This window comes from Paroedura picta, chromosome 7, assembly GCF_049243985.1.
Source record: "Paroedura picta isolate Pp20150507F chromosome 7, Ppicta_v3.0, whole genome shotgun sequence".
NCBI classification, from domain to species: Eukaryota; Metazoa; Chordata; class Lepidosauria; order Squamata; family Gekkonidae; genus Paroedura; species Paroedura picta.
The window spans coordinates 22,382,525-22,393,403 of record NC_135375.1 but is presented as its reverse complement, the minus strand read 5'-3'; the positions used below and the strand labels follow the sequence as shown (position 1 = coordinate 22,393,403).

At 47.7% G+C, this 10,879-nt stretch overlaps 1 protein-coding gene and 1 long non-coding RNA gene across 4 annotated transcripts in view; one reads left to right on the top strand and one right to left on the bottom strand.

Annotated features, from left to right (window-relative positions):
* Window positions 1-5,194: 5,194 nt before the first annotated feature.
* Window positions 5,195-6,973, bottom strand: LOC143842192 (uncharacterized). The gene is made up of 3 exons (XR_013233018.1): window positions 6,686-6,973; window positions 6,016-6,059; window positions 5,195-5,337 (listed from the first exon to the last, which is right to left on the bottom strand). It is a non-coding gene; the product is annotated as an uncharacterized LOC143842192 (long non-coding RNA).
* The window catches only part of LOC143842191 (complement component C6-like), a 47,554-nt gene continuing 43,050 nt past the window's right edge, over window positions 6,376-10,879 (top strand). For all 3 annotated transcript variants that reach the window (XM_077347044.1, XM_077347046.1, XM_077347045.1), the window contains exon 1: window positions 6,376-6,420. In XM_077347044.1, the coding sequence (XP_077203159.1) occupies window positions 6,406-6,420 (15 nt within the window). In that variant the 5' untranslated portion in view covers window positions 6,376-6,405. The remainder of the gene's footprint in view (window positions 6,421-10,879) is intronic.

The window sequence follows — 10,879 nt, the reverse complement described above, 5'->3', positions numbered from 1 at the left end:
TGGCGTTGCATACCAATGAGGCCTCCGGATGCCGATAACGATGTTCTGCGGCAACTAAATTAATTAAAATCTGGTTTTATAGCTCTCTCCAGGGATTAGGGGAAAATTGATCGTTGTTCAAACTCATACATTCCGAAGCAGCCATTTCAATGAGGACCAAAATAATATTTAAGTATTTAATCTTCTAGCGAGAGTCCTTGGGCATTTGCGCCACCCATGTGCCGGGTGGGGAAACAGCAAAATCAGGCTCTGAAACATGAAAGCAGAAGGGGTGGCTGCCATGTTTGCTTCTGACTCATGCCATGACTGCCTTGACCAGAGTCCCAGGATCCTCTTGGGGCAGCTGGAAGACATCCTCACTCTGGTCTCCCACTCCCTGTTTCTCAGGCCCATGGGCCATCTGGCCTCCTATCATGCCCCAAATGTTATGGCTGCCCTTTCATGCCTCTGGGTGTCAATTTAAAACCTGTGCATACCTTTGATGATAAGGTAGTGCATCCCCTAAGATGACAGGCTGTGAGAACTAATGGCTCAGGGCTCTATATCTGTTCCAAAATTTTGTATGTCTTTAGCAACAAAGCCTCCTATGGAGCCATTTGTAGTCTCCTCAATAAACTACTGCGTTTCTAACCAGGCTCGGGGGTTGGGGAACACTGAACTAGAGCTATTCCCTCTGGCCCCTCCCCCATCCCCATACAAACATAGGCACATCAAGTGAGACTCTAGAGTGGAAGGTTCTGTGGTACCAGCTCCATTTGGGATATTCCTGGAGATTTGAGGATAGAGTAAAAGGAGGCTAGGTTGGGGAGAGAAGGGACCTCAAATGCTATGTGGTCCACCCTCCAAAGCAGCCATTTTCTTCAGGGGGGAACTGATCTCTGCCATCTGGAAATCAGTTGTCATTCCAAGGGATCTCCAGGCCCCACCTGGTGGTTGGCAACACAAATTGGAGCAAACAATTGGCATTAGGGATTGCCTGCCTCATGGTATAGTTCACCCAACCTAGTATCATACACACACCCTTTCCAGAATTCCATACAAATGATTAGGGGTTCTGTCAATGTTTGGGGTGGGAGTGCAATAGGGTTGCCAACCTCCAGGTAGTGGCTGGACATCTCCCAGAATTACAACTAGTTTCCAGGTGGCAGACTTCAGTTGCCCCGGAGAAAATGGTTGCCAGGGAGGTGGGCTCTATGCCATCATACCCTACTGAAGTCGCTTCCTTCCCTGAACCCCGCCATCCCCAGGCTCCACACCCAAAATCTCCAGCTCTTTCCCAACCCAAAGCTGGCAACTAAAGTGTGCATGGACTTCTGTGCCTAGGACGTCTGTTTTTCCTAGACTTGATGGTAAGTTATAGAGCCCACCACCCAAAGCTGCAAATTCCTTGTGGGGAAACTGATCTCCGTAGTCTGGAGAGGACTGGTAATTCCAGGAGAATTTCAGAAACCCACCTTGAGGGTGGTAACTGCCTAGAGTGGGGTTGCTATGGAGACATCTGTTGAATTAATCTCTGGAGGGAAATTACAGTATTCTGTACAAGATTCCATTTAGTCATCATGGTTGATAAAGGGGCTTCTATCCCTTTATAAAGGGGTGGAGCTTTTAAGAGACACTTTGAGACATGGAGCCATAGAAGGGTGGGAGTAGGTTGGCAGGCAGGGTGAAAGTTATGCCACACCCTGTGCCAGAGGCACAAACTGCCCTTGGACAAGGGAAGAGGCTCAGATACCACACTCAAGCAAGTGTTTCAAAGCAGAGGAGCTCTCTGGCCACCTATTGAAATCAAAGGGTTAATGCCGGCAAGCAGACCACGAGAAAGCTGATGATGACTGTCTCATGGGAGATCGGGAAAGCAGGACTGTGAAACTTTCTCCAACAGCTTCATTGTTTTCTTTCACAGATTCCCTGTTGCAAACTTGGCACTCTGCTGGATTCCAATCTTCTGGCAATAATAGCGTGAGACGAATCTGTTCTTTTCTTAACATGCATTTCCCAGTATCTTCTTGTCGTTGGTTGAGCCTGGCTAGCTAGTTGCAACTGAGGCAGTCCCTTTGAGAATGCTGCAAAGGTATATGCAGAAACAGGGGGAGGAGAACCCGTGGAAATCACTCTGTGCAATGAGCCCAAAGACCATTTCCACATGAGGCATCTGCCCCTGGACAGAGTTTGAATGTTGGCGGGTTTTAGATCCCCCTCCACATGACGTTGCCTGCATCCCGAGGCTGTCCAGTAGCTAGGTTGAGGTTTGACCATTTTAAAATTGCAATTAGGGGAATTGCGAAAACTGGATTCACCACCCTAAATTGCGCGTACCATCAGTGAGCAACCAGGGGTAAGCCCATATGGAGAGGAAAAGGTGCAATAGTCTTTGCAGCATTGGCCAGCCCTTGCACCCACCCTCCCCTCTCCATTTCCTGCTCTGAGTACTTTTTTAAAAATGGTGTGGTCCATGTTTCAGCACAGCCGCAAACCTACATTGTCAACGGTAAAATAAAATCTTTTTTAAAGTGTCCACAGTCTCTTTGGGATCAGATGGCTTGGGATCCTTATTGGAGGTTATTCCATCTTGGATACTGCATCCTCCTGTTACTTATTCCAGCATGAAGTCTGGTACCCACCATGGAAGAGCTTGTTTAGGCAGCATTTGCTGCTGTTTTATTTATTTTCCAATGCTCTTTTATAGGCGCCCCTGCCTTCTAAGATAAGGTGGGTGGCGACCTGGAACAGGGCCTTCTGGGGCATGGCACCAAAACTCTGGAACTAGAGTTATCTGCCCCTTCTACTGCCAACTTCCATCACATGAAGAAGAGTTCTTAATTTTATCTGGCATTCCGTCAGTGAGCTCTCCAGTTCTGGCCCTGTGTTTGAATTGCTGTTTTTGTCTTTTTCTTTATGCTTCTTATAGTTTTGTTTTTCATTGTTCAAATGATGTTTTTTGGATTGTTTTTAGTACTTTCTAGGACATGTTTTAGGATTTTTAACCAGCCGTCTAAGTAGAAGAAGAAGAAGAGTTGGTTCTTATATGCCGCTTTTCCCTACCCAAAGGAGGCTCAAAGCGACTTACAGTCGCCTTCCCATTCCTCTCCCCACAACAGACACCCTGTGGGGTGGGTGAGGCTGAGAAAGCCCTGATATTATTGAAGAAGAACAGTTGGTTCTTATATGCCGCTTTTCCCTACCCGAAGGAGGCTCAAAGCGACTTACAGTCGCCTTCCCATTCCTCCCAAGTATTGAGCCTTTTATGGATTTTATAAAGTACTGTAAACTTTGGAGAAAGTGATTTGTGAAGCTTCCAGTCAATGGATGACCTACAGTCAAGCTCACGTGTCACGCCAGACAAATTACTATTTCCACGGCTGCAGAAGCAGACCCCACCTGGGCAAGGTGGGAAATGAACACCCATTTCGCGCCCATCCTTGGGGCTTGGCTAAGCCATGTGGCTCCTTTTGATGGAGGTTGTTGGATTTAATAAAACATGTGCTGGGTTGGAACTTTCTAACCAGGGGTAGTCAAACTGCGGCCCTCCAGATGTCCATGGACTACAATTCCCAGGAGCCCCTGGGAATTGTAGTCCATGGACATCTGGAGGGCCGCAGTTTGACTACCCCTGCTTCTAACATTCTACCCCTCCTAGATAGACCAGGCAAACCCAATTCCATCAGAGCTTGGATGCTAAGCAGGGTCAACAGGGATAGGGGCAAGCAATGGCAGACCACCTCTGAACATCTCTTGCCTGGCAGCCAGACCATCTTAGGATCTCCCGGCTGTATTACACACAGGCCATAAGATGAACGAATCCATAATTTCAGCATTCTGTCGTTATTCGTCCCTGGCATATAACCATGTAAAGAACCTCCTTTTTAAAAACAAATAATGTACTGTCAGCTCCAGTACACTTCCTTCCCGATGAAATAAAGCCCGAAAAGTACTAATTAAACTATTTAGATGCATTCAAAATGCTCGGGGCCGGCAACAAAAGCAAAACGTCAGAGCAGAGTACAGTTCCTTCCCCGGAATGTCACAGTTTACACGGGTCCAAATGTCATCTCAGCTTGGCTAAAGGGATGCTTGGAAGTTGGAAAAGCAGCTCGGAAAAGAAGGTGCTGAAAACAAAGTGTCCCCAAACAGCCTCATTTCAAAAAGATTCTGCTTGGCTGGAAAAGAGCCAACATGCATTACGGAGGGGAACTTGTGAGCTTTAACCTACTGAAAAAAGCAAGCCCCATAGGGCTGCCAGTTCTCAGGTGGGACCTGGGGATCCCCTGAGATTATAGCGCATCCCCAGGTAACAGAGATCAGTTCCCCTGGAGAAAATGGCTGCTTTGGAGGCTGGACTCCATAGCATTATACTCCACTGAGGTCCTGCCCCACCCCAAATCCCACCCACTCCCAAAGTCTTCAGGCGTGTCCCAACTCAACATTGGCAGCCTTAAAGCCCCATGTTGGCATTTGGAGGCATGAGGTGAAGGAGCTGTGAACATGACCCGAATTATTCCCCTACTGGCTTTGTGACAGCCTGCTTCAATTAGCTGTGTGGTGTTGGAATGTCCTCATTCACATCTCTTGCCCCAATCAGCTGAGAAGCAGGAAGGTGACATCACAAACACACCAACATGGCAGCAGTGCAGCAACCCAGGGGACCCTTACACTGCAGGGGTGTAAAAAAGAAGTATTAGGGGCATCCCCCCCTCCCCACATTCCACACAGATGGAGGAAGGACTGGCAGCATCGATGAAATACACATGTGTCAGCAACCATGCACTAGGTTTACTAGCCTCTTGGTGGAGCCTGAGGTTCTCCCTGAATTAAGGCTGATCCACAGGCCATGGGGGTCAGTTCCTCTGCTGAAATCAGCAGATTTTGAGGGCAGACTCCATGGCATCCCATCCCCACTGAACACCCCCCAAACTTCATCTTCTCCAAGCCCCAGCCCTAAATCTCCAGGAATTTCCTAACCCAGAATTGGCAACAATGCTCACACGGAGTGGTGCTTTTCCAAGCCAGAAATGGGGAAAGACAAGGTGAGGAGCCTCAGCGTTGCCCTTCAACGAAGCCACCGCTTCCATCTGCGTGCCGCACAAAACTCTCTTGCCTGCCAAAAGCAATGCAGAGCAAACCCGCTGCATGTTTATATAGCCCAGAGAGGAATTGCAAAGCTATTTTAATTACGCCGTGTGTGTGAGTGTTCACAGCCACACACCTGCAGTTCCCTTCCTCGGTCTGCAAAGCATCTCAATCTGCTCCTCACGGTATTTCCAGACGGCTCCTCATCTCGCTGTTCTCACAGAGTAGTTCTCTTTGAGTCCTCTCAGCCCCACTTACTTCACAGGGTGTCTGTGGTGAGAAGATGAGACGGATATTTGTAAGCCACTTTAGACTCCTTTGGGATGGGGAAAGGGGGAGGTTTTAAAAACCAGCCCTCCCTTTCCTCTTCAAATTCCTCTGTTGCCTTTAGGCCTGAGGGTCCTTCTCTCTGGCACTTGGGGCAGGGGGATGTCACATCCTTACAATGCCAGAGTAGGAATAGCTTTGGCACACTGAGTACCTACATGGAAATTTCCTATGCCTTGTTTCTCACAATAAACAGAACATAGAGACACAAGACCATCGGAGGTTCCCTTCCCATCCAAATGGGGTGAATTGACACAGGGGAAAATAAAACACACAAGACAACTGCTTAATAGTCAAGTGAGGTCTGGAGCTGCATGTCGGAGACCATTAACAAAAAAACCTTCTGCATGGGAATCCTGACAGGAGCCAGTCCATTTCAGAAGTGACGAGAGAGACAGGTAAGAAAATGTGAAGGGAAAGGTATTTAATCAACATGCAAATGGGGAGAAAAGTCCATAATCTCCTGGGTGGTCCAAAAGCCTACTCTGGGTCAAATTCACAACTGTGGAACTTTGGTGCCATAAGTAACAGTAAATAAAATGCCCTGTTATGGCACTGGGTGGGGTGCAAACTCAAATGACTAATTCTAGTTTTTAATAATTCTATGGATCTTTTGTTTACTGTTGTTAGCTGCCCTGGGCCCACTGGAAAGCAGGATGAGCAGCCTATAAATCATATAAATAAATAAAGATCATTAGACTTTGCGCTTCATTTGCAAAACAATCCTAGTGGTCTCCCGAATGAAAGCACGGATTGGGTCCCGTCCCCGTGCAACTTCATGGAATGCTTTGGCCTGCAGGGCAGCAGTCCCATTCCACAGGCCCAGGACATAAAGAGTACCAAGCTGGAATTCTCCTGCCTTTGGAAGTTGCTTTCTAAATTAACTCACTCCCATTTGATACTGCCTATCTCTAAAGCAGCATGTGTGGGTCGCCGGGTATAATTAAAGGCAATTAACATAATTACATAGGGCTGTGCTACTTGCGATGCTCCAGATGCTATCCCCGCTGGATGCTTCCTGAGACGGTAAAGAGCATGCTGTGGTCCTTTTGCAGGTTTCTAGCAGAGGATCAAAGACCAAAAGCTAGCCCCCCCCCCCATGCACTATAATTTTGCTTGCTATTTCCACCAGTCCCTGCAAAGAGGCAATATCGCATTTTGTCTTCTCAGGTAATGGATGTGCAGAGAATTTTCGGAGAGGGGAGAGGTGTTGCTCAGTTTCTTCTGGGAAAGGGAAGAGAGAAATCCCTGAGCAAAAGCCGGGTGGGTTGAGATACAAGGTGAAATTTACAGTTACCAACAGGGCTGGAGAAAACTGTCCTCTCCCTTTTATGGAGGCTTAATGGGATGTTATTTGCCGGCTGATGTTATTAACCTCCATTCCATGAAAAGCTGCTCCTAGTCCTTTCCACATCTTAAAGGGACAGGAGTTCTTTCTTCAGGCCAGGGGACCAGTTTAGTGAAATGGCTCAATTAAGAAGAGTGGCAGAGGAAATTTGTGCTCTCAGCCCTGAAGTAGAGTCAGGCACAGGCTTCAAAAGGGCCCAGTTTGGTGCAGAAGTTAAGAGCAGTGGCTTGTAATCTGGTGAGCCTAGTTTGATTCCCTGCTTCTCCACGTGCAGCCAGCTGAGTGACTTTGGGCCAATCACAGCCCTGGTAGTGGTATTCTCACAGAGAAGCAACATCAGGCCTCCCTCAGCCCCACCTGTCTGTTGTGAGGAGAAGAAAGGGAAGGTGATTGGTAGAGAAAAGCAGGGTATAAAAAACCCAAGTCGTTTTCTTTTTGAATCCTTGATAAAGTTACAAAGTGATCATAAGAATATAAACATAAGAAGAGCCCTGCAGGTCCGCCAGTGGTCCATCTAGAATCATAGAATCATAGAGTTGGAAGGGGCCATGCAGGCCATCTAGTCCAACCCCCTGCTCAACGCAGGATCAGCCCAAAGCATCCTAATGCATCCAAGAAAAGTGTGTATCCAACCTTTGCTTGAAGACTGCCAGTGAGGGGGAGCTCACCACCTCCTTAGGCAGCCTATTCCTTAGGCAGCCCATCTAGCCCAGCATCTTGTCTCACACAGTGGCCAACAACACAGCATAGTGGCTGCAACCTTCTCCTGATGTTGCCTCCTGGCTTTGGAATTCAGAGTCTTAATCCAAACTTGGAACAAGGTCAGACAAGGACCTAGGCATGGGTGAGAGAGCTAATTTTTCACTGATAACGTCACAAGTGCTGTCCAATACATACCCATGACAGTTGTGCCACAAACCTGAGGGCTAATTCCGTCCGGTAGTCACACAAGTTATAGTTTGTATGTTCTTAAAACAACTCTATTTATTATTAAGTGCACATAAAGCAGACTAAAAACAGCATTAAAACATACGAATGACAGTCTGTTCAATATTGCACGTACAGTCTGAGTGGTTGCACATGGTAATGGCCATAGATCAAACGCATTTCAACCCAGGGGGTCTTCATCAGTGGCCGAGTAAACTAGATGCACACATATAATGATAACACTGGGTTGGTGGCATAAGAATAATAAAATGTGAAGCTCCCAACCATATTGGAGCTAAATGTTGGAAGCCACCTGAGCTAGCATGCTTGGAGGGATGGAGTATAAACTGCAAAATAAATCTATTCCACTCAATATTTCTGGTAAGGCCTTGGAGGAGGAGTGTGTCTCATGGCTTAAGTGCCTCTCAGCGCTGAACACCCACTCAGGGGGGCTGCCCCGCCCCTGAGTGCCTCCTCCTCCAACCAGCTTGCCTGTCTGTCCAGTGGCCAGCCAATCGCCTTCCGTCCCCCACCCCTGACCACCCCCTCCTCCTTCCATTTCCCTCTGGGGCTTGGAGGCTGCAGATCTCTGCTGCGTGAGAGCAGCCCCTGCCGGTGAGTTCCCTAACAACTTCCTGTAGCCTTTCCCGGTCCTGGGCGGGAGGGGGAAGAAGAAGAAGAAGAGTTGGTTCTTATATGCCGCTTTTCCCTACCCGAAGGAGGCTCAAAGCGGCTTACAGTTGCCTTCCCATTCCTCTGCCCACAACAGACACCCTGTGGGGTGGGTGAGGCTGAGAGAGCTCTGATATCACTGCCCGGTCAGAACAGTTTTATCAGTGCCGTGGCGAGCCCAAGGTCACCCAGCTGGTTGCATGTGTGGGAGTGCAGAATCGAACCTGGCATGCCAGATTAGAAGTCCACACTCCTAACCATTACACCAAACTGGCTCTCCCATCTGCTGAAGCCATCTGCTGAATTCTTCTACCACCCAGCCCCTCAATCTAGCACCCATTGTATTCCTGGATGCAACAGGCTTGGCCCCTCCTTTAAAAAAATAAGATAAAACATGTAATAATAATTCCAGACGATCAAATATCAAAGTGGCCAAGAACCACCACAACCCTCCGCAACAGAAGTGCCAGATCAAGAAGCAAAAGTTGACTGGCCTTTGCATACTGATCACACACGTACAGACCAGAGAAGTTTGCGCTGCACTGATGAAAAATAAACAGGAAAGCTCCTACTAATGCTTTTCTATAATGGCCAAGAGGGAAATGTTGGCCTTTGCAGAAGGAGGGAACCTCGAAAGCCCCGGCACGGAAAGACAGATTGCCAGCACTGCTCTCCCCCCCCCCCCCCCCGCAGTTCTCCAGCTGCTTCCAAATAATTTGCAGTTCAGGAAAGGCTAATGGAACCACAAACAAAGCACAGATGCTGCCCTGGCTTCCTTTTTATGGTGCCGCGTCATAGAAATGATCCTGTGGATACTGCTGCTGCCGAGGCTCTCGCTGGAGCAGGGCAGATGCCTCTCAAGAGTCATTGGGAGAAACAAATGTATTGTTGTCCAGAGCCATTTCGGTTGCCAGGCCTCCTAGACACAAGCACACTTGGCGGTTGTACTGCTGGTGGAATGCTACCAGCCTTGTTAACCCCTGCTAAGAGCCTCGCCAGTGAAGGAACGAGTTGTGTCTAGGGCCAGGCAAGCTTCCTGTTCTTTGTAACACCCCCAGCCCCGCATGAATTACTTTGGGAGATATTGCTGCTGAAATTCCCAGCACGCTCCGCTATGTGAGATTTGTTTCTTAGCTTAAGCCATTTTTGTGTGCAGAAAAGCCTGCAGTTCGGAGTCACGTCTCTGACTTTCCCCTTCCTCTGCCAGCACAAGATGATGACTGAATATACTGAATATATTTACTCATTGTGGAGCCAGGGCCAGTGGGAAGCTGCAGATGTATTACTGTGCCTAGGCATGCTGCCCGCACTAAGCCTCAAAGCAAGCAGATACCTGTTTTTTTCATCTATTGCGTTGGGAAACATGCTAAATGATTCCATACTGAAAAGAAAACCTTCCATAAATGTGACATTAATTTAGCAATTGTTGATATATTATTATATTGGCTTACAGGGTTAAAAACCGCACAGGACACCTCATCATTAATGAAACTATTAAAATATAATTAATACAATTAACATTTACATTAATATCTTTAAAATACATACCATTTGCCCATACTTCATCCCTGTTTCAGGAGTGGAGGAAGGTACATGAACATGATTTTGATGATTTAATTGGGTGCGCTCTTGGTTAGGGGGCCCTTTGATTGACTCTTCCCACCTCAACCATAGGCCATCTTTCAAGCCGTGAGAAACAATTTAAGGGCCCAAACGGCTCTGATCTCATTCTGCAGTGCGTTCACCAGACTGGGCTAGAACCAAAAAGGCCCTGGCCCTGGTTGAGCTGAGTTCTATTCTTTTAGGGCTGAGGACCCTAAGAAGAATCCAGTCACTAGACCATAACACTGATGGCAGGGGAGTGGGGAACGGACCCAGTGGAAGAGGCGGTTCTGTAGAACTGTTTTGTTACTCAATTTGTCCCCTTACCCAGGTTATGCCTGAAACTGGTACCTATATTCTCTTAATCCACATACCTGCACTATAGGCCACAACCAGTCTGTGTACTGTGGTAGCCGGTCAGAGTAGGGTGATCTGGAGGAGCCAGGTTCAAATCCCCACTCCACCATGGAAACTCACTGGGAAACCTTGCGCCTGTCACTCTCTCTCAGCCTAACTGGCACCCCAGGGTGAGGATAAAAAGGAGAAGGGTGGAACTATGCTGGGAGCTGCTTGGATTCCCATTTGGGAGAAAAGAGGAGTATTAGGTACTGAAGCCTAGCAAGACTTGTTTATTAACAGGAGTGTTAAACAAAATGTGAATAGCCACTGACTTTGTACAGTGCCGGTTGTTGTCCCTCAAAAAGGGCGTTGCGGAGCTAAGGAAAGTACAGAGGAGAGCAACCAAAATGGCGGAAGAGGACAACTAAAGTGATTGGAGCACCTTTCCTGTGAGGAAAAGCTGAAGAATCTGGGACTTTTCAGTCTAGAAAAGAGACCACTTAGCCTAGGTGGGGCAATGAAGTGACCATGGATGATCAGCCATCATTCGTTTCTCTGCTTTACTTGAGTATGATTTTACAACCCTCCTTCCTTTAC